Source organism: Lutjanus erythropterus, chromosome 11, assembly GCF_056507025.1.
Source record: "Lutjanus erythropterus isolate fLutEry1 chromosome 11, fLutEry1.hap2, whole genome shotgun sequence".
In the NCBI taxonomy this organism is placed as follows: Eukaryota; Metazoa; Chordata; class Actinopteri; order Lutjaniformes; family Lutjanidae; genus Lutjanus; species Lutjanus erythropterus.
In genome coordinates, this window is record NC_139327.1 from 31,257,635 (window position 1) to 31,284,544 (window position 26,910).

Consider the following 26,910-nt stretch of genomic DNA (forward strand, 5'->3'; position numbering starts at 1 on the left):
TTGTTTTGAGGGAATTTAGGGCTGCAGCTAACAGTTACTTTCAATATCAATTTATCATTTAATCAATACATGTCAAAGTTGTGAAAAATGCTCATCAGTTTCCCAGAGCCCACAGTGATGTCTTTAAATTACCTTTTTTTTGTCAAACCAACAGTCCAAAACCTAAAGATTCTTCATTTTCTGACAGAAATGACAAAGAAAAATAGCAAATCTTTACATTGAAGAACCTGGAACCAGTGAATGTTTGAAACTTTTGTTTGAAAAATGACTAAAACAATTAACTGATAACTAAATTAATTAGCAATTAATTGTCTTTTTACAAACTAACTGTTGCAGCTCTAAGGAGATTTTCTTTGGGTCCCGACACCATAGAGAAATAGAGAGAGAGGAAAAAAAACATTCTGCACGTCTCTTCTTAACAAGTTTTAATATTAAACAGTCCAGTTGAAACATGAACATCGTATCAATCACAGTAGGAAATCTCTCTGTCAACATTCATTTTTTTCTTATTGTACAACCATCACTGAGGCCCTCTATAATACATACAGACACGGTCAACAAGGATGCGTTTAAGTGCCACCGAAATGAAAAGTGCAAATGTATCTTCTGTCCGAGCAGCAAGTGAACGCAGCAGAAGAGTCTGGACTGGTGAGTTTAACTAAATATTACTTAAAATACAAAATGTGTTAATAAGAACTACCACAATAATTGGAAATTAAATACTCCACTAAAGTTAGATGTTGAAGAAAAGTCATTTAGTGACCATCGTCTGAATCATTTTTAAGAAGTTTATAGAAACGGAGGGGGGATGATCAACATCACCACCATAAAGTTTAGTTTACATTAAACGATTTAAATATTGAAAGTAATTAGCTTTCTCATTATTCAGGGTTGTTGGAAGCTGTAAACAGTATGAATATTGTCATGCACATCCGCTTTGACAACCTCAGGTGCTTCACACAGTATCAGCGCCAGCAAACAGTCCTAAAACACAGGGCTTTATGGGTAAGGAGACAGCTGGATGCTCGTGTTTGGAAAGCTGATAGAAACAAAATTAAATGGAGGCTGAATATGCCTCCTTCAGCTAAAGTGAAATGATTTGTTTCTCTAATTTATAGCCCCCCTCCACTCAAAAACGTGCTTTTATGTCCTCTAAGATCTCTGACCTCAACTATACTGACTTGTATCGGTGCAAAGAACTTCCCTAAAATCTGAGATTCAAAGGCAAACTGGGTCATCGCTGATCTGACTGAGGCTCAAACATGGATGGCTGAATCTCTAATGCAAATGTCTATGAAAGCCTGATTAAAAAAATATATATATGTAAAAATAACTCATGACAAGACCAATTGCTGTCTTACCATCTCATTAATTTGACTCAGCATCTCACGATTTTTTCTTATCTTGACTATTTATATTTTTTCATCTTTTCTTTTCCTTGCAGATTTGGATTCCAAAAACTTTAAAGGAAAATAACCCTGAACTACTGACTGCTCGACTAAAATGCCACGTATGAGCCAAATTATGAGCCACAATAACAGCTTTCCCAGATCACAGGAAGATGATAACATGAGAGGAAACAGGTTAAAAATAATCACAGAGGCAGGCGGCTCCACGTCGACAGTGAACATGGAGGCCAAAGTTAAAAAAACAGCATGAAATCTGCATGTCTGATAAAGTGCAACAACATTTCTACTCGGAAAAGTAAATGGTTAAGGTGGTGACCGGAGAGTGGTTTTCTGGATTAAAATAATCAAAACATAATAGTCACTTAAGATCGATCGAGAACTGATCCCAAACTTGGCGAGGCCTGAGGTTAAAGGTCAGGGGTCACACGGGTCATCACTGGCCCTTCTTGGGCGGGTCGGGGATGCTCTCGTTCAGAGGGGTGAGGCTGGTGAGCAGCGTGTGGCGCTCGTACTGTTTGGTCTGCCTGAATTTGGAGTCGGTGCCGTGGAGCCGATCCAGCACGCCGAAGACCCCGAAACACTGGTTGAACCTGGAAACAGGGAGAACGTGCGACAATTATTTACAAACAAGAAGCTAACAGCTGAAATACACGGAGCACAGATGTTTTTTTTTTCTCCAAGACTGTTCTGCCTAGTCCTGCCCTACTGTGATGTGATTAACTAGTCCTTGTTGTCATCATTTTTATAGATTTCACAGAAATAATACCCTCAATATATTTACAGTTTACCCTTAAAGTGTAAATACTCTTTAGTGCACCAAACGTGTATTCATCCGCAGCTGAAAATAGTCCCAAACAAATACACAATTTCTTCCTGTAAGTATATATTTGTGACCCATTTTTAAAGATTTACATCTTTAGTAGAGGCTCAGAGCCACAGACAGGGTAAGAAAGTAAAAATATATATATATATATATATATATATATATATATGTATTGAGTGGCAGATTAATAAATTGTTTGCTTTGGTCTTTTGCTGGACTTGTTGACAATAACAAATATATACAGAATATTGCCAGCATTATTTTATTTTGTTTTTTTCTTTGGATTTGTTGTGCCTCTAAGTATCATGTTCCAACAAGATGTTGATCACCACAGTTTTCTGTAAACAAGCTAAACAAGGCGAGCACATCTCAGAGCATCAAGTGACAGGAAGTCCTTGTGCGGGTTGGACTCACTTGAGGTGGTGGAAGTCGTGGAACTCGGGGGAGGGCAGGAAGGGCAGGTGGTACCCGCAGTGTGAGATGGTGGTGCTGAACAGAGCCAGGCAGTACCACAGGGTGGTGGTGGTCAGGTGGGAGCCCAGGATCACCGGCCCGAGAACCACCGGCAGCATGTTAGAGAGCTAACGGCAAAGAGGAAGAACGATTAATCATTCAGGGGTGAAACTGTGAACCTCAACAGTTTCAGCAGCTGATTCAAGTTGTAGACGAGTTCAGTGAGTTCAGATTAGTTTTCAGGATCAGGTTTGTTCAGATTCCAGATGTAAACATGGAGTGTGTTTGATTTATTTGTGACAGCTGCAGCTGGTCTGTGACTCACGCAGACCCCAGCAGACATAATCCTCGGCTGTATCATTTTCCTTTAAATCACCGAGTGTGTGTGCTCAAATCTACAGAGGTCAGGAAGGTGACCGAGACGGACAGAAAGAGAAATGGGGAAGAGGAAGGGGCGGTCGGTTACCGCGTGCTCCAGAGGATGAGCGTAGATGGAGACGACGCCGATGGGAGCGGTCCACTCGTGGTGCTGTTTGTGGTAATGCTTGTAGAGGCTGGGGTGGTGGAACAGCCTGAGAGAAAAGACGATCAGAGTCGAACATGTCAGACTTGTCTTCACCCTTTTTCACTCTTCCCACTAGGTGGCAGTAATATGCACCGTTCACTGAACCGAAGAAGAAGAAAGGGACGATCCAAACCTGTGTGAGTAGTAAAACATGACTTCCTCCACGATGGAGAAGACGGCCAGCTCCATCAGGGCCCAGTGGAAGGTGGGCAGCTCGGGGCCACAGGGGTTCCCTCTCCAGCTCATCACGTAGTACGCCGCCACCACCATGGGCCCCGAGATGAGAAACTGGTTGAACATGACGGTCTTCACTGCATGACGAAGCTTCACTGGATCCACCTGCAGGACGGGGCAGACGGACACGTGCGTTTAATTTATGTAGCTTTTCATTACAATCATTTACAGTCATTTTTAATTTGAGGTCATCAAAAATTATACTCTGAAACAAACTGCTCCAAGTATGTTTAGAGTGATTGACTACTTTAAGGTTTTAAAAGACATGAGAGACACTATGCTACGCTAACATGGAGTGCTGAGATGTAGTCTGAAGCATTAAAATGTCTATTTTTGGAGTTTATTTGTTCACCATCCTCTTTGAAAAGTTTTAATGCTCATCTCATCTTTTTTTCTAATTCCATAATCTTCACTCTACATTTATTCTTCTTCTTCTTTGAGACACTGATCCATTAAATGCACACTTTGTGCTGTTGTCTGTCTAATGAAAATTTTGCTATAAAGATTATTAAAATTAAAAAGTAATTTAAACAAAATAATGCATTTATAGTTGCCATTAATACACACACATCTACTATAAGCTGGAAAAGACGGGGCTGTCAAGATTCTCCAAATCCACAATGTGATTTGACTTTCACTTTTAAGGTGACAATTTTTTTGATTTAAACATAGTTTTAGCACTAACAGCGATGTCATTGTCAGACTTTTGATTCTTGATTTGTAAATAACAGCCATCGGGGCATAAAACTCACATATCACCGTCACTAAAATGCAGACAACAGATAAAAACTATCTTCAGTTTCTGTGTAAAAACTTGACTTTTTACCATTAAACTTTGGACCCTGGTTATAAACACATGGACAGAGCTGTGTGTGTGTGTGTGTGTGTGTGTGTGTGTGTGAGAGAGAGAATATGTAAGTGTCAAGTGTACACAGATGAACTTTTGCACAGTTACAGTCCAGTTTTGTAATTACACGTGTTTACCAAAGTGCAGACAAAACAACCCAGATGTTTTTTTCACAGAAGATATTTTGACTTGTAAAAAATTAAAATCTGTTAACAACGGCCTCAAAGTCCACAGCCAGCGTGAACAATACCAGGACCCTGGAACTGAAGCAGCAAAATGGAATTCAGCCTCATTCATTTGATTATTTACACCTGAAGTATTCAGATCCTTTAATTAAGTAAAAGTACTGATACGACACTGAAAATACTCCACAGCAAATAAAAGTCCTTCACTCAAAACCTCTCTATAAGAAAGTATAGAAGTATTTTCAGCAAAATCTATCGAAAGTAAAAGCACTCATTGTGCAGTAAAATGCTCCCTCTCAGTGTTTTCCTATTATAAATGATGTTTTTGGATTAATATTTCTGCTGCGTGTATGTTGCTTTCTACTGCTGCAGATGTTTAACGTGGAGCTCATTTTGACTACTTTATATACTGTTGCATAGTTTAATCTACAGCGATGCATCATGGTCTATAGGATCATGTTTTTCAGCTTCGTGAGCATGCATTTTACAGCTAATCCAAGAGGGTTTTTAAATAGTTCATCTAGCTTAAAAATCACCTCCACATGTTTTAACATGTAAAATACTTTGAATAATAATTTGTATCTGATAAGTTCTTTTAACAACAAAAGTTTCATTATCTTGTTTGAGTCTTTTAAATGACGTCTGCTCCTCCTTCATTAAAATCCAGAATAATATAAATATCAGTTGAACAGCTGGAGAACAGGGTTTTCACACTGTAAAGTCCAGTCTCAGTGTTTGTGCACAGGAGGCTTCAAGTTTCACACTTTCATCAAACTTTTATTAGCGGACCTGGATTGTTTTCCAAACTATTCGTGAGGCCACAACTCACAAGCCCATCCACAAGCCCATCCACAAAAATGGCATTTTCATTTAGCACAGAAACTTTCCACATTCAGCAGATGATTTTTAGTGTCAAACTGAGCTTCACTGTGCAGAATGATGTATGTGCAGACATCTGACTGTATGCACAAAAAAAAACTGTTTTTTGAGTGGAAGGAAACTTTAAGAAGTAGTAGGACAATTTTCTCAAACAATATCCCCGATCTTTGTTAAATTTAAGGCTTCTGTGTTTTGTCAGCTGAATCTTTTATCTCAAAAATCATCTGAAGACCTGACAGCGACTCCGACATGCAATTCAAATCACTGAAATTAAGATACACAGATAGATTGCTTGATAAACTACACAACCAGTGTTGCATGAGTTCAAAGTATCTCAGCTCAAAGAAACCACCAGGACACATGGTGACTCAACAGATTAGCTCATCATATGTAATATAAAGTTTTATGACCAACATCATTATGACAATTTATGTCACTTCATAAAGATGACAGAGGTACATGTAATGTACATGCAAAGCTGTCGTTACAAGCTACATCACTGACTGTACATTCAGAGAAAAAATAGGGATTACAGATAAAAAAGCGACATTTTTATTCCCTCACTTAACATGAGCTCCCTGTGCACTCTGCTCCTAGTTATAATCTCTGGAAGGTAATCAATAATGTGATTACATTTTGAGAGTAACCTTCCAGCCCTGGTTATCAGTAATGTCAGTGTTTATCTCTCTGGTGTCCGTCAACATCTGTTAATCAAACACAGCGAGGGGACTTTGGCCAGACGGACAGGTGGACGCGTCAGATCAGCAACACTGATGCAGGTGTGTTCATGTGTACAGATGTGTTCGCTCGTGTTCACGCTGCAAAACTGCAAACTGAATTTTCATTTTGTGAAGTGAGATTTCTTTTAGCAGTTGCTTCGTCGTTATGCCTCTAATTTGCATTCATGCAGGATTTCTCAAAAATTCAGATTTGATTCTATGATTATTTTTTGGTGCCCAAAAGTGACAAAGGAAATAAGTGAATTAATACACAAATAAATGGAAAAAAATACATACATAAATTAATAAATCAACATGGAAATTAGAGTAAGATTTAAATATAAATTAATCAATAAGTGTGGAAATAAAGAAATTAATGTGTAAAGAAATCAATCAATAAAAAAGTACATATATTATTATTTATTCATGTATAATATTGAATACTAATATGTATTTGGCCTTGGCAAACATTAGATTTATTACTTTATTTTAAATGTATCATGCTAATTTATTTACTGCATTATTTACTGCCATGTTAATTAGTCTGATACAAGTGATGTGACTATTTTTTAAAATTATCATGAAATAGTGTATTTATTATTAGTAGTATATTATATTTAAGATTTATCAACAAAATATATTAGCCAATGCTCTACCTATTGATAAAGCTAATCTCAATGTTTTGTTGTCAAGTGTGTTCTATTGATTTATTCATTTATTCGCTGATGATTAGTTTAAGACCGGAGATAAACCTGCTTTTAACTACATGTTCACATGCAAATCATGGCTGCCTCACGTAACCTGCATCTCTTTGAAGCGTTCTCAGAAATTAAAGCTCTGAGCGCACAAACGCATCTTTATATATGAAATGTATCTTCGGAGGAGCGTAGAGGGTTGAGGTTTAACAAGGCGCTGGACGTACCGGGTTATTCTTGTCCAACTGGATGCGGTAGCGAGTGATGAAGGAGGGTTTTCCGGTCGTGTCCACCAACAGCAGCAGGCCGTTGCACAGCCAGAAGGTCAGTGTGGGGAAAACCATCGTCCCTGTTGAGAAGAACAAGGCCGCGGTCTGAGAGGGGACAACAGGACAGACCCTGACCTGAGCCAGAATATGTCGGAAAAATCTGCTTTTTCAACAGCTGGAAATGAACCAAAACTTGAGCTAAACTCAGGTTTCTTGTGATAAATGCTGCAACAACTTGCTGATATTTTTAAGAAAAGCTCATTTCTGCCAGTGTGAAGAAAAAAAGACATGAAAACTTCTCAAAATAATGACTTACTATCTCAAAATAGTGAGAAACTATTTGAAACTATTTTTGATTAAGTCATTAAGTCAAACAGGATTGCACCTTGTGAAGTGATTTTTCGTGCACCGTGTATTACTTCCTCTGTACTTTATTGATTTTCCTTAATCTATAACACATAATTACAATGGAAAACGCCCTGCCTTCAGCACGTAACGTCCTACATAGATAATATCTGATTGAAGAATACCTTCCAACATGCGAGCAGCTGACCAGTTCATGACACAACAGCATGATGGCTGCATCATAAAAGTGAGAAAGTCGACACCAGAGGTCAGGACTTGATACGCAGAACTGAACAACTGTTCTCAAGGCTACACAAACGTGTTATTTCCTCTGTGACTGGTATCAGATAAAGTATTCCTTCATGCAGCACCATTGTGCTGAAAACAAAGCTGTATTTGTGACTCAGGGGGAAGAAATCGCGTGTGTAATCTAATTTCAAGCTGCATTTATAAATATTTTATAGTACTGCTGTGAAAAGTTCCTCTGGCTGAAAGAAATGAAGGGTTAGAGAGCAATCTGTGGCGTTTTTATTGTATCTGGTGACACCAAAAGTGATTTTCCAGGCTTGGCTGGACAATAAAGTCGTATTCTTGTCTATTTCATTCTATATAAATGCATAAAGTCATATATTCAAGCGTTTGACAAGAAAACTAAGTGTTTATTGACAGAAAGAATAAATAAAACCTACCTATCTCTCCAAACTAAATTAATTATAATGCACTACTATAGAATCACAGACAAAAATTACTTTTAAAAGCTCAGAAAAAGCAATTTGAGTTCAGGTTTTACCACGTAAACAAAGCATCATATTGCATAACAACAATCAAGTACATTTGTTATAAACAGATAACACTTCACTTTACCAGTTTTGTAACAAGAAACAAAGCTAACCCACTGTTATTCCTTACCAAAGTAGAACAAAGCAGCATCATGACCCTCAAACTTCATGTACAGTTTGGTCCACAAGTCCTGCCAAAAATCTCCTGAAGCTCCCCAGAATTTCTGAAGATGCCTGGAAGAGGAATCGTCAAATGTCAAATTTACAGGACCGTTCTTACATTGTTCAAACAGATTATTATTATTCTTTACGCCAACAAAAGCAAGATGTTCCAGAAAAGTTGAGACAGGGGCTTGTTTACCAGAAAGATGCATCACGTTTTATTTTACACAACACTCTTTCTTTCTCGTTCTTGCCTGATACAGGACCTCAGGTGCTCAACAGTCCGGGGTCTCTGTTGTCGTATTTTGCGCTTCATAATGCACCACACATTTTCAATAGGAGACAAGTCCAGACTGCAGGCGGGTCAGTCTAGTACCTGAACTCTTACTACGAGGCCACAACGTTGTAACACCTGCAGAATGTCTCTTGCTGAAATAAGCAAGGACGTCTACGAAAAAGAGATCGACATTTGAATGGCAGAATTTAAAATCAGTAATCTTCTACACAGGCTACTAATTTACTAAAATGTTTTCTCCTAAGGAGACGATAACTTTCGTGTACCACCTGTTCAAAGTCGCTCAGATCCATCGGGATCCACTCAGGTTATTACACACTCAGTATTGCCTGACAAAGCAGAGACCTGTGGCTTTAAATCAACACCACACCCGAGTATAACTTGGACACACTCAGGCTGTCTGTCCACTTCTCAGGTTCACCTCAAGTCCAGTGGTCCGCTGTATTGTGACACGTGTAATGAAATCCTACCATGTTAACGAGTTGCCGAACGCAGCCAAGAATAAGATTCCAGATCCGATGACAAACGCAGCTTTCTTCATGGAGTCCCACAGTCCTCCAGGCCCATCCTGCACAGAGGAAAAACAACAATAGTGTATGAACCTCTCTGTTACTCTGATGATAACTGTGCAATCTCATGATGCTGACCCACAGAAACGTCCTGTGGTGTGGAAATGTCTCTAAAAAGACTGTTACTGAAACCACTGAGCGTCTTTCCGAGAAGGATGACAGCAGCACTGTGGCTCCTGAGGTCGAGTCAGCTGTAGGTGAAACGCTGATCTACACAAATAAACACTTTGAATGGCTCATGTTTTCATAAAGGTGGGACAGTTAGCACCATGGGGCTGCATTAAGATAATACTCCATGATGGAGAAAGTGAGACTGAAGTGAAAAATAAATCAGGCAGCTGCAGAGAAACAGTCATGTGCCTCTGAATCCTTCAGCTCGATCTGAAGCGTGTCACTGCTGGAGGACGATAATGAAGATAACACATCAGGCTTTATTGTTTTTAAGTTTTACTTCCATAAATCAGGGTGTCCAAACTGAAACTCAATGCTGTGCTACAGGCCAAAACAAACACCTGTTGCATTGTATTAAGATGTAAATGGTACTAGTATCTAGAAATGCAACACTTAATCAAACTATTTTGATAATCAATTAATGAATTTGAGGCGTTTTTTAGGGGAAAAAAAAGTAAATTGTCTCAGATTTCAGGTTCTTATTATGACAGAAGTGCTCAATATTAAAATTTTAGTGAGGACAAGAACAGTAAATGAATCTCAGATTAAGGTTTTCTAATATGCAGCGTGTCATAAAGAAAATTAATGTATTTAGTTTGACCTGAACAGATTTGTGTCACTTGCAGTTAAGTCAATAATTGTAATATTTGGCTGCAGATGATCCAGATGCAAGTACCTCTTTTATCTTGAATGTTAAATGTGTAATGCAGTGCATTCACTAAAAGCAAAGTCTGAGCCGGCAACACTGAGAGAAAACTGGATCAGTTCACTCAGCGGGAATTAAGTCCAGGGATTGATGTCACATACAGCAGACCTTCTAAAATGCCAGCTTTTACCCAGCCTGCCCCTTGGCCCTGCCATGGCAACAGTGGGAACAATGTTCCACAAATGTTGGTGCTGGTCTCCGTACTCAGCTGTCTGTTCATCTTTTTAGAGCCACAAACACAATCATGCAATTAAACAATCACATCTTACAGATACAAATACACTGATGCATCCTTTTTATCATCAACAGCGTCATCTTATTTACTACACTTATTGTCTACAATCTAATCTCTATGAAATTATGTCATAACATTAACGGCCACTCCATCCCTCCTCATCAAAACACTCCTTAACATTTCTCATGATCATGTGAAAACTGTCATCCTTTATTTGAAATCCTCCCTTTGTTTCTGCAGGACTCCATAATATTGCACAGAGGGAAAAAATGCAGCTTGTCAGGTCGAGCCTGTCCCGAAGAACAACACGGCAAACAGGACAAGCCTCGTGGAGCCATCAGGCTTTACGTAACAGCTGATTAACATGCAAACCACAGGTGTTACAAAGTGCTTTACGTGTAAATATACAGAGAAATTAGACCTTATTAAAAGAATGAAAAAGTTTTCAGACTGCAGGACAGATAGGAGATTTTGAGATTTTTTTAAGGATTTGTAAACAAAAATTACTTCAAAGTTATCTTCTTAACTAGCAAGGATAAAGGACGTCCTCTTTTCTGAGTCATTTGGACCACGGCTCAGGCTACGAAATGCTAAGACATTTTTTGTCAAAGCCACGTGGAGCCACTGAAGAGGGACAAAAGGCCACAGGTTCCTGACCCCTGGCTTAGACTAATACTAAGATAAAAACTTGCAATAATGTAATATATCAGTAGTGACAAAAGGTGCAACAGGGCTCAATAGTAGTAAAATGTCACGCCGAGCGAGTAAACCTGGCAACTCACTGACTGGACAAGTTGTAAAAGAGAGTTAAACAATTAAACTATTTTTATAATTCAATAATTATTTAATCTTTCATGCAAAATTGCAGAAAATGCTGTTCTCAGCCTCCCAAATGTTTTCCACTTTTCTTCATTTATTTCAAAGTGCAAAGCAGCTGAATTCGCAAGATCACGTGAGAATCCATCTCGCCAGGCTTAAAGTTATTCGCTTGTGTTCGCACGGAAAGTGGCGCAGCCAGTCAGCATCGTAGGAGGAGCTACTGAGAGCCACAGGTGTACTAACTGTACAGTACCTGGTCTTACATAAGATGCCATAAAGGTTAACAGACTAGAACAAATATTATCCTTTTTTCGTTTTACAAGTCAAAAGCAACCCTCCACCCAAAGAGACAGAAAGCCGGTGATCCAGCAGATCGAACCAGACAGCCACCGGAAGAAAACAACAAAACACATCATAGATCGCGTCGATCTGTGCCATTTAATTATGTCAATAGCAGAGTGCTCATCTGTAAAGGTGTTGTGTTCTTACCTGTCTGCTGCTGCATGCTGGGGCGGCTCCCCTCATGTCTGTAAACAGAACAGTAAATACACTGTAATTTTTTTTTTCAGAGTTCAAACAGTTTCAAATCTATAGTATAAATTTAACCACATCATCTATGTGACTATTGAAAAAATACATTTAAAAAAACTCTAAAATTACACTAAGATGTGTGTTTTTGGAAGCTAACGGGATGTCCTGTCCCAAAATGTGGAAGATTAAAGATTAAATGTTCTGCTGTTTATTTTGAAGGGAAGGGGTTTTCTAATGCCAGCTGTCTTTCAAAATAATACTGTGTTTAAAAAAAATGAGCCTTGATGAGATTTCGATTTTGTGATCAAGATTAAGTTTTTGTTTTTCTAGAGTTAAAGAAAATAGCTTTCATTTGATACTTACAGTATGAGAACACTCAGTGTGTGTGAGTTTGGTTAATCATACACACACTTAAGAAGTAACTTTTTTTTTTTCATTAATAATAAATTAATATCTAGTACAGTTGATATTATACAATAATAAAGCTCCCTTTGTTGTCTCACACATGGACTCATTTACTGAACCCTTTACCACAAAAATGTGAATTAATTTAACAGTCTGAACATCTCAGACTGCTTTTTATCTTTCCATGGTACAATAATCATCTGAGTGCTTTGTAGCCTGGTGCAAATTTTACAGCTGCAGGATTATACTAGAATGTAATCCTATTATAATCCATCCTCCTTACAGTGAGCACTTTTTCAGTTAAATTCTTGGGGATAACAACCTGCCCCACATTTACGCCACGTCTCTCTTTGCAGTTCAGCAAAAAAATTACAAAGTTTAAGGAACAAAAATCACCTAAATTACATTAAAACCCACCTCAGTCAAAAATGTATTTTGTTATTGTTCCTTCACTTTGATGTTTGAGCTTCTTTGAGCACAATGAAGTGCAGAGTTTAACACTAGAGGGCTGTTTTATTTGACTGATTGATTTTATAACATCAACCAGTTTTGAAGTCCACTGTGGTCCAGTACGCACCTTAGAAAAGCACTACTCTGGTATCTGAATCAAAATAGATAATATTATTACATGTCAATTTAAGTAAGTTCAAGATAGAAAAAATGAATCATGAATTTAGCATAAATGTGGATCTGAGCCACTGAGTGAAACAGTTTCATAATGGAGGTTGTGGGGTAAAATGTGTCAGTGGTGTTATTAAAATAATATTTAACAATATTATTATTAATTATAATTTGCTGCTCTATATATGCTACAGCTACATATGTAGTAACAACAGCCAGTTGCTCCTTCAGAGTTCAGTACTTTTCTCCTTCCAGCTGTTATTTTTTTGCCTTTATTGCTGAAACATGTGTCACATATTGAGTTTAGATTAAAGAGCAGCGGAGAAGATCACCAACGCACACGTCCAGCCAGTCCAACTGGATGCAACTCTGTGGACCACCCAAGGAGGAGTGGAAGAGAGCAGAGACAAGAGCCATGCTGACCCTGCTTGGATTTAAGGCTGCTCCCGGATAACGTCCGGTCAGGAAAATGGATTGGAAACACAGAGACTGTTGTGCCTCGAGAGACCTGCTTTACCACAACATCTTGAATCAAGGTGTTGCAGTTGACAGACAGACCAGTTCTGAGCTGACAGGTTGCAACATGCAATGACTCCAGGATGGAAGGATGATGGGAGGCGGACTCTGCGATGGACGAGGTTTCCCAGATATCAAACTTTTAACGTGAAGATGGTGACCATATTATCATCACCATCTTGTTGCTGCAGTTTACATTCAACCTTAAGCTAATTTTAAAACTGCACAACAGAATTATTTCCTGGGTGTTTACATGTATTTATATATGTAAATAACTATATACAGATCTTTATTTTATTTTATATTTTTATCCTATTCTATTCTGAATGTAATTAGTTATCTTTATTGCGTGTGTGTCGCATGATGGATCTATAACTCTCATATCGTTGTGCAACCCTGTGTTGTATGATGATAAATTACTTTGATACCTCGATAAGATCAAGATGGCAGGGCAGAGGCTCAGCTAAAGAAGCAGCAAGGCATGTGTCGGAAGAGGTGTCAGTAATTTCTTAATCGCAGAACCAGAACCAAGTTGTAAATTTTTAAAAACGGAAAAATGTGTAAGACTGCAGAGACAGCTTTACAATCTCATTCTTCAGATGTACAAAAACATTTTTATTAGGTTATTGTTTGGTTGTTTTGGCAAAAATTATCATTCCCACCAACTGTATTGCCTATCACAATCACAATTTCAGTTAAGATATTCACAATATCACTTTAAAACAAACAAAAACAAAAAAAAAAAACATATTGCACATCCCTAAATAAAACCATCACATGTAAATAGTGGCTCATGTTACCCTGCTCTCCCCTACATCTACAAACATGTCTGGAGGTGATCTTTCAGTAAAAAATCTTTCTTAAACATTATTGGTAACTTAATTAACTAATTATTAAAATTATATTGATTTTGGTTAGAATCATTTTAGACAATCACCAGGCTACAGATCCAAAAATAAAATTGTGAAAAAAAAGACAAGTATGAATATATATATATTTATTATCGGCTGCTGATGAGACAAAAATCAGTTTGGAATTTGATAACTTGACAAAAATCTTTTATATTTGATATTTAATAAACTGAGGTGATTTCGATGGTTATCGACAAAGACAAATAATATAGCCAAAATAATCTACATCATAACTGTGAGCAGCCAAATCTGTGCTACACATTTAAGGACAATCATAAAGAAATGACTGACAACTTGGTTTAAAGAAAAAAAAGCGGCGAGTTGTTTATATGCAGACTGTAAACTGCGATTCTCTGAAAACATCAGCTGTCCAGATTCAGGCTACACTGTCTTGTTTTTGGGGTTATTCGAGCACAAACCGACTCTCTCGACATCTTAACGGTCAAATGAATCTCTGACTTACCGTTGACTCTCGTCTCCACCGTCATGTCTCGTCTTCTTTCTCGCTAGTTGCCTCTGAACACGCACTCAAACCAACCGTGTATTTACAACAGCGAGCGACTTCTGATTGGCTGATTCTTGGTCATCTGACCCAAGCCGTACCCGGAAGTAGCGGTCTTCCTTTGGGGTGGTTTTTTTTTTTTAGTGGTCAAGTGTTTTTTTTCCCCGTGTTTTTTCCCTCCGCCAACATGTATCCAGGTGAAGGTTGAAACTCAGCATGGAGGGTCGTTACTGTGCTGCTATCACACAGCATGTTGAGGGGGAAAGTGCATTTCAGCAATAAACGAGAACAAAACACAGCAGAACATCGTATCAGTTATCATTCGGTTAATAATATAATTTCAAGTATTCGTCAGAAAAGCAACACATAAAGTAGGCCTTCTTAACACTGCAAACTGGGATGTTAACCTTTTGACAGAATAAAGAAAAAAAAACTATAGCATTTATATTTATAACATTTTTTATATCATATTTGATATGTAAGGCACCATTGATCACCATCATTTTTATTTTAGAAACAATAAGTATAGCTTTAAGAAAAAACTGCACTTTCAATTGGTTTGATACTTTTTTTTTCCAAACAGGAACCTCTTTATTTCGCATCTTTATTTTGCCTCAGCAAAAACAGCTTGGTCAGTGTAAACTAAAATGAATAAAACATACAATTTTGAGGAATTGTTTCAGTGAAAATCAGTTAAAAAGACAATTCTTAGCAAGTGCTCACTTGCTCATCACTGTTTGCAAGTTTGCAAGGGATATTAATGAGAGATTGCTTATGTAAAAAAATATATAAATATCTAATTTTCCTTTCTAATTTTATCTTAAGATGATATTTTATTCTTAACCCTCTATGGTACCATGTTGCCCTCAGGCAACAAACCCATTTTTGCCCTGTCACATCTCCACAATGCATCCCTTTAAATGATGCGATACTTTAAAAAAGAGGTAAAACCATAGGGAACCATTAACAATGCTTTAAGTTGTCACATGACCTCCAGGAAGCGATTTTGAAACCCTTCTTGGCGGGCTTTTTCTAAGGAGACAGCTCTGCTATCTTGCTGCAAAAAAAAGACTCTCAAAAAGTTATTTTTTGTCCCTTTTCCACCTGGAAAAAAATGTCTTCACACTAATACGTGAGTAAACTTTAAGTTTTGATAGTTTCATGCAACTTATTTACTAATTTAATAGTGGATACTTGTTAAAATGCAGCTGTTGCCCTGAGGCAACAACGTGCCATCATGGAAAGTTGCAATGTTGCCTGCAACAGTGAACCATTATGGAATCACTATAGCAAACACAACACTGACCACTGGCCTATTTGGGTGGAGAAAAAGGGCAGATGCAGATACCCTGGATGTAAGGGTATAGTGAAATCACAGTGCACAAAATGTGTCACCTGCCTGTGCTTCGCTCCTGAAAAAAACTGCTTCATGGAGTTCCATAAGCACTGAGCAGCAACACCACAAGTGATGGCAACACATGTCAGGAAAGACACAGGGGACTGACAGAAAACATGCACTGAAATGAAGCAGTGATGATCAAACACTGGAATTTGTTGTTTTTGTTTTTCAAATGGTTATGGTAATGGTTATCTTTGTTGATTTAAGTAGTTTAAAGTTTTATACTTTACACATTTATTTCAATGGGTTGTTCCTAAATTGTACAATGTTGCCTACAGGCAACGAACCCCAAAAACTTCCAAAAATAAAAATAAAATTTCTTCAGATTATGTTTATTTAGTCTATTTTGAGACATAAAAACACATTTCCCTCACTGGCATCATAATGTGTACCATAGAGGGATATGACCATACATACATACATACATATGACCGTACATACATACATACATGCATACATACATACATACATACATACATATGAGCATACATACATATGAGCATATATACATACATACATATGACCATACATACATACATACATACATACATACATACATATGACCATACACACATACATACATACATACATACATACATATGACCATATATACATACATACATACATACATACATACATATATATATATAAATTCTTTTTATAATTCTTTTTAATTTAAAATTTAAAATGAATTGTGACTTCTTGATGTTATTGAATATTTTTGCATATGTTTATGGAATAAACAATGTTCAAATTGGAAAAGGAACGTTCTTTTTCACTTATGCACCATTATGGTACGAACCCCAAAAACTTCCAAAAATAAAAATAAAAATAAAATTTCTTCAGATTATGTTTATTTAGTCTATTTTGAGACATAAAAACACATTTCCCTCACTGGCATCATAATGTGTACCATAGAGGGATATGACCATACATACATACATACATACATACATACATACATACATTTATACATATGAGCATACATACATACATACATAGATATGAGCATACATACATATGAGCATACATTCATACATATGGCCAAACATATGACCACGCATACAAACATACATACATATGACCATACATACATACATACATACATATGACCATACATACATACATACATGCATACATACATACATACATACATACATACATATGAGCATACATACATATGAGCATATATACATACATACATATGACCATACATACATACATACATACATACATACATATGAGAATACATACATACATATGACCATGCATACATACATATGACCATACATACATACATATGACCATACATACATACATATGACCATACATACATACATATGACCGTACATACATACATACATACATACATATGACCATACATACATACATACATACATACATATGACCATACATACATACATACATACATACATATATATATAAATTCTTTTTATAATTCTTTTTAATTTAAAATTTAAAATGAATTGTGACTTCTTGATGTTATTGAATATTTTTGCATATGTTTATGAAATAAACAATGTTCAAATTGGAAAAGGAACGTTCTTTTTCACTTATGCACCATTATGGTACAATGTTGCCTACAGGCAACGATCCCCAAAAACTTCCAAAAATAAAAATAAAAATAAAATTTCTTCAGATTATGTTTACTTAGTCTATTTTGAGATATAAAAACACATTTCCCTCACTGGCATCATAATGTGTACCATAGAGGGATATGACCATACATACATACATACATACATACATACATATGACCGTACATACATACATACACATACATACATATGAGCATACATACATACATATATATGACCATACATGCATACATACGTACATACATACATATGAGCATACATATATACATACATACATATGACCATGCATACATACATACATATGACCATACATACATACATACATACATACATACATACATACATACTTATGACCATACATGCATACATATGACCATACATACATACATACATACATACATACATACATACATACATACATACATACATACATATGACCATACATACATATGACCATGCATACATTCATATGACCATACATACAGACACACATACATACATACATATGGTCATACATATAACCATGCATACATACATACATACATACATATGAGCATACATGCATACATACATACATACATATGACCATGCATACATAGATACATGTGACCATACATACATACATACATACATACATACATACATACATACATACATATGAGCATACATACATACATACATACATACATATGAGCATACATACATATGAGCATACATACATATGAGTATACATACATACATACGTACATACATATGAGCATACATTCATACATATGGCCAAACATATGACCATGCATACAAACATACATACATATCACCATACATACATACATACATACATATGACCATATATACATATGACCATGCATACATACATACATACTTATGACCATACATGCATACATATGACCATACATACATACATACATACATACATATGACCATACATACATATGACCATGCATACATTCATATGACCATACATACATACACACATACATACATACATATGGTCATACATATGACCATGCATACATACATACATATGAGCATACATGCATAAATACATACATACATATGACCATGCATACATACATACATGTGACCATACATACATACATACATACATACATATGAGCATACATACATATGAGCATATATACATACATGCATATGACCATACATACATACATACATACATATGAGAATACATACATACATATGACCATGCATACATACATATGAGCATACATACATACATATGACCATGCATACATACCTATGAGCATACATACATACATATGACCATACATACATACATATATATGACCATACATACATACATACATACATACATACATATATATTTAAATTCTTTTCATAATCCTTTTTAATTTGAAATTTAAAATGAATTGTGACTTCTTGATGTTATTGAATATTTTTGCATATGTTTATGAAATAAACAATGTTCAAATTGGAAAAGGAACGTTCTTTTTCACTTATGTACCATTATGGTACAAGGTTGCCTACAGGCAACGAACCCCAAAAACTTCCAAAAATAAAAATAAAAATAAAATTTCTTCAGATTATGTTTATTTAGTCTATTTTGAGACATAAAAACACATTTCCCTCACTGGCATCATAATGTGTACCATAGAGGGATATGACCATACATACATACATACATACATATGACCGTACATACATACATACACATACATACATACATACATACATACATACATACATACATACATACATACATACACATACATACATACATATGAGCATACATACATACATACATATGACCATACATACATACATACATATGAGCATACATACATACATACATATGAGCATACATACATACATACATATGAGCATACATACATATGAGCATACATACATACATACATATGTAGCTCAGCGTAAGTTCAATCAGGAAGACCTTCTATTACGCTGCCTTCATTCACAACTTTCCTTTACTCCGCCTCTCTCCTCCTATTCTTTTATAGTTTAAATGCTCTTTTATTGTTTCTAATTTAATGCATTTTCAAGTTCTGTAAAGCACCTTGAATTGCCTTGTGTATGAATGGTGCTATATAAATAAAATTGCCTTGCCTTGCCTTGCCTTGCCTTATTCCCTCTAATCAGCTGTTTGTGGGCGTTCACCTTCGTCTTTACCATCCATTCAGATTTTGCCATCGTCGCGATAGCCAGTCAATTTGCTGCTGCCAAATCTTTAAATCGCCTCTGTCTTTGCTCCATCAGTTGTCATTCAGTCAATCGCGCGACCCTCCTCCACCCCTCTCTCCTCCAGTCACTGGACCCAGGTAGCAGAAGATGTTCACCTCGATCCTCCCTGACGCCCTCTCCTCCAGCCTTCAGGTCCAGGCAGCAGGAGTCCAGAGCCACTTCACCTCACCAGTCTCTGCTTTGCACCTCATCATCACCACCACCACCAGTGTCTAGACCCCGGGGGGGTTCTCTTCACTACAGCTTCATCACCCCCATTTATATATACATATTGTTTCACCTCATTGGGGTCTAACCGCCAAAGACTGTTCATGTTTCATATATCATGCATGTGCCAATAAACCATTTCTCTTTTACTCTTAGTCTCTCCTGATGGAAATGAGCATACATACATATGAGCATACATTCATACATATGGCCAAACATATGACCATGCATACAAACATACATACATATGACCATACATACATACATACATACATACATACATACATACATATGACCATATATACATATGACCATGCATACATACATACATATGACCATACATACATACATACATACATACATACATACATACATACATACTTATGATCATACATGCATACATATGGCCATACATACATATGACCATGCATACATTCATATGACCATACATACATATACACATACATACATACATATGGTCATACATATGACCATGCATACATACATACATACATACATGCATACATACATACATACATATGAGCATACATGCATACATACATACATACATACATACATATGACCATGCATACATACATACATGTGACCATACATACATACATACATACATACATACATACATACATACATACATACATACATACATATGAGCATACATACATATGAGCATATATACATACATACATATGACCATACATATGAGAATACATACATACATATGAGCATACATACATACATACATATGACCATGCATACATACATATGAGCATACATACATACATATGACTATACATACATACATACATACATACATACATACATACATGTATACATATGACCATACATACATACATACATACATACATATGACCATATATACATATGACCATGCATACATTCATATGACCATACATACATACACACATACATACATACATACATATGGTCATACATATGTCCATGCATACATACATACATATGAGCATACATGCATACATACATACATACATACATATGACCATGCATACATACATACATGTGACCATACATACATACATACATATGAGCATACATACATATGACCATGCATACATACATGAATATGACCATACATGCATACATACATACTTATGACCATACATACATACATACATACAAACATACATACATACATACATATGACCATAAATACATATGAGTATACATACATACATATGGCCATACATATGACCATGCATACATACATACATACATATGAGTATACATACATACATATGGCCATACATATGACCATACATACATACATACATATGGCCAAACATATGACCATGTATACAAACATACATACATATGACCATACATACATACATACATACATACATACATACATATGACCATGCATACATACATACATACATACATACATACATACATACATACATATGACCATGCATACATACATACATGTGACCATACATACATACATACATACATACATACATACATATGAGCATACATACATATGAGCATATATACATACATACATATGACCATACATATGAGAATACATACATACATATGAGCATACATACATACATACATATGACCATGCATACATACATATGACCATACATACATACATATGAGCATACATATATACATACATACATATGACCATGCATACATACATACATATGACTATACATACATCCATACATACATCCATACATACTTATGACCATACATGCATACATATGACCATACATACATACATACATACATACATACATACATACATACATAAAATAAAATTTCTTCAGATTATGTTTATTTAGTCTATTTTGAGACATAAAAACACATTTCCCTCACTGGCATCATAATGTGTACCATAGAGGGATATGACCATACATACATATGACCATGCAGATATACATACATACATACATACATACATATGAGCATACATGCATACATACATACATATGACCATGCATACATACATGTGACCATACATACATACATACATACATACATATGAGCATACATACATATGAGCATATATACATACATACATATGACCATACATATGAGAATACATACATACATATGAGCATACATACATACATACATATGACCATGCATACATACATATGACCATACATACATACATACATACATACATATGACCATACATACATATGACCATGCATACATTCATATGACCATACATACATACATACATACATATGACCATACATACATATGACCATGCATACATTCATATGACCATACATACATACACACATACATACATACATATGGTCATACATATATCCATGCATACATACATACATATGAGCATACATGCATACATACATACATACATACATATGACCATGCATACATACATACATGTGACCATACATACATACATACATACATATGAGCATACATATATATGAGCATATATACATACATGAATATGACCATACATACATACATACATACATATGAGAATACATACATACATATGACCATGCATACATACATATGAGCATACATACATACATATGACCATGCATACATACATATGAGCATACATACATACATATGACCATACATACATACATACATATGACCATACATACATACATATATATGACCATACATACATACATATATATGACCATACATACATACATACATACATATATATTTAAATTCTTTTCATAATTCTTTTTAATTTGAAATTTAAAATGAATTGTGACTTCTTGATGTTATTGAATATTTTTGCATATGTTTATGAAATAAACAATGTTCAAATTGGAAAAGGAACGTTCTTTTTCACTTATGCACCATTATGGTACAATGTTGCCTACAGGCAACGAACCCCAAAAACTTCCAAAAATAAAAATAAAAATAAAATTTCTTCAGATTATGTTTATTTAGTCTATTTTGAGACATAAAAACACATTTCCCTCACTGGCATCATAATGTGTACCATAGAGGGATATGACCATACATACATACATACATACATACATATGACCGTACATACATACATACACATACATACATACATACATACATACATACACATACATACATACGTATGAGCATACATACATACATACATATGAGCATACATACATACATACATACATATGAGCATACATACATACATACATATGAGCATACATACATATGAGCATACATACATACATACATACATACATATGTAGCTCAGCGTAAGTTCAATCAGGAAGACCTTCTATTACGCTGCCTTCATTCACAACTTTCCTTTTCTCCGCCTCTCTCCTCCTATTCCCTCTAATCAGCTGTTTGTGGGCGTTCACCTTCGTCTTTACCATCCATTCAGATTTTGCCACCGTCGCGATAGCCAGTCAATTTGCTGCTGCCAAATCTTTAAATCGCCTCTGTCTTTGCTCCATCAGTTGTCATTCAGTCAATCGCGCGACCCTCCTCCACCCCTCTCTCCTCCAGTCACTGGACCCAGGTAGCAGAAGATGTTCACCTCGATCCTCCCTGACGCCCTCTCCTCCAGCCTTCAGGTCCAGGCAGCAGGAGTCCAGAGCCACTTCACCTCACCAGTCTCTGCTTTGCACCTCATCATCACCACCACCACCAGTGTCTAGACCCCGGGGGGGTTCTCTTCACTACAGCTTCATCACCCCCATTTATATATACATATTGTTTCACCTCATTGGGGTCTAACCGCCAAAGACTGTTCATGTTTCATATATCATGCATGTGCCAATAAACCATTTCTCTTTTACTCTTAGTCTCTCCTGATTGAAATGAGCATACATACATATGAGCATACATTCATACATATGTCCAAACATATGACCATGCATACAAACATACATACATATGACCATACATACATACATATGACCATATATACATATGACCATGCATACATACATACATATGAGCATACATACATACATACTTATGATCATACATGCATTCATATGACCATTTATACATATGACCATGCATACATTCATATGACCATACATACATATGACCATGCAGATATACATACATACATACATACATATGAGCATACATGCATACATACATACATATGACCATGCATACATACATGTGACCATACATACATACATACATACATACATACATACATATGAGCATATATACATACATACATACATACATATGAGAATACATACATACATATGACCATGCATACATACATATGAGCATACATACATACATATGACCATGCATACATACATATGAGCATACATACATACATACATACATACATACATACATAGATACATACATACATGTATACATATGACCATACATACATACATACATACATACGTACATATGACCATGCATACATACATACATACATACATACATACATACATATGACCATACATACATATGACCATGCATACATTCATATGACCATACATACATACACACATACATACAAACATGTGGTCATACATATGACCATGCATACATACATACATATGACCATACATGTATAAATGCATACATACATATGACCATGCATATATACATACATGTGACCATACATACATACATACATATGAGCATACATACATATGAGCATATATACATACATACATACTTATGATCATACATGCATACATATGACCATTCATACATATGACCATGCATACATTCATATGACCATACATACATATGACCATGCAGATATACATACATACATACATACATACATACATATGAGCATACATGCATACATACATACATATGACCATGCATACATACATGTGACCATACATACATACATACATACATACATACATATGAGCATATATACATACATACATACATACATACATACATACATACATACATATGAGAATACATACATACATATGACCATGCATACATACATATGAGCATACATACATACATATGACCATGCATACATACATATGAGCATACATACATACATACATACATACATACATACATAGATACATACATACATGTATACATATGACCATACATACATACATACATACATACATACATATGACCATGCATACATACATACATACATACATACATACATATGACCATACATACATATGACCATGCATACATTCATATGACCATACATACATACACACATACATACAAACATATGGTCATACATATGACCATGCATACATACATACATATGACCATAGATGCATAAATGCATACATACATATGACCATGCATATATACATACATGTGACCATACATACATACATACATATGAGCATACATACATATGAGCATATATACATACATGCATATGACCATACATACATACATATGAGAATATATACATACATACATATGACCATGCATACATACATATGAGCATACATACATACATATGACCATGCATACATACATATGAGCATACATACATACGGATGAGCATACATACATACATATGACCATACATACATACATACATATATATGACCATACATACATACATACATACATATATATGACCATACATACATACATACATACATATATATATAAATTATTTTTATAATTCTTTTTAATTTGAAATTTAAAATGAATTGTGACTTCTAGATGTTATTGAATATTTTTGCATATGTTTATGAAATAAACAATGTTCAAATTGGAAAAGAAACGTTCTTTTTCACTTATGCACCATTATGGTACAATGTTGCCTACAGGCAACGAACCCCAAAAACTTCCAAAAATAAAAATAAAAATAAAAATAAAATTTCTTCAGATTATGTTTATTTAGTCTATTTTGAGACATAAAAACACATTTCCCTCACTGGCATCATAATGTGTACCATAGAGGGATATGACCATACATACATACATACATACATACATACATACGTACATATGACCATACATGCATACATACATACATACTTGTGACCATGCATACATACATACATATGAGCATACATACATACATACATATATACATACATACATACATACATACATACATACATACATACATACATATGACCATACATACATATGACCATGCATACATTCATATGACCATACATACATACACACATACATACAAACATGTGGTCATACATATGACCATGCATACATACATACATATGACCATACATGTATAAATGCATACATACATATGACCATGCATATATACATACATGTGACCATACATACATACATACATATGAGCATACATACATATGAGCATATATACATACATACATACTTATGATCATACATGCATACATATGACCATTCATACATATGACCATGCATACATTCATATGACCATACATACATATGACCATGCAGATATACATACATACATACATACATACATACATATGAGCATACATGCATACATACATACATATGACCATGCATACATACATGTGACCATACATACATACATACATACATACATACATATGAGCATATATACATACATACATACATACATACATACATACATACATACATATGAGAATACATACATACATATGACCATGCATACATACATATGAGCATACATACATACATATGACCATGCATACATACATATGAGCATACATACATACATACATACATACATACATACATAGATACATACATACATGTATACATATGACCATACATACATACATACATACATACATACATATGACCATGCATACATACATAC

At 35.4% G+C, this 26,910-nt stretch overlaps 1 protein-coding gene across 1 annotated transcript; it reads right to left on the minus strand.

The window, feature by feature from the left end:
* Positions 1-1,322: 1,322 nt before the first annotated feature.
* On the minus strand, positions 1,323-9,286 carry faxdc2 (fatty acid hydroxylase domain containing 2). Its single transcript, XM_084729954.1, has 7 exons — positions 9,130-9,286; positions 8,333-8,436; positions 7,037-7,158; positions 3,384-3,589; positions 3,152-3,257; positions 2,647-2,813; positions 1,323-1,999 (listed from the first exon to the last, which is right to left on the minus strand). Exons 1-7 carry the CDS (start codon positions 9,198-9,200, stop codon positions 1,843-1,845), a joined length of 933 nt encoding a protein of 310 aa, XP_084586080.1. The 5' UTR covers positions 9,201-9,286; the 3' UTR covers positions 1,323-1,842.
* Between the last annotated feature and the right edge of the window lie 17,624 nt (positions 9,287-26,910).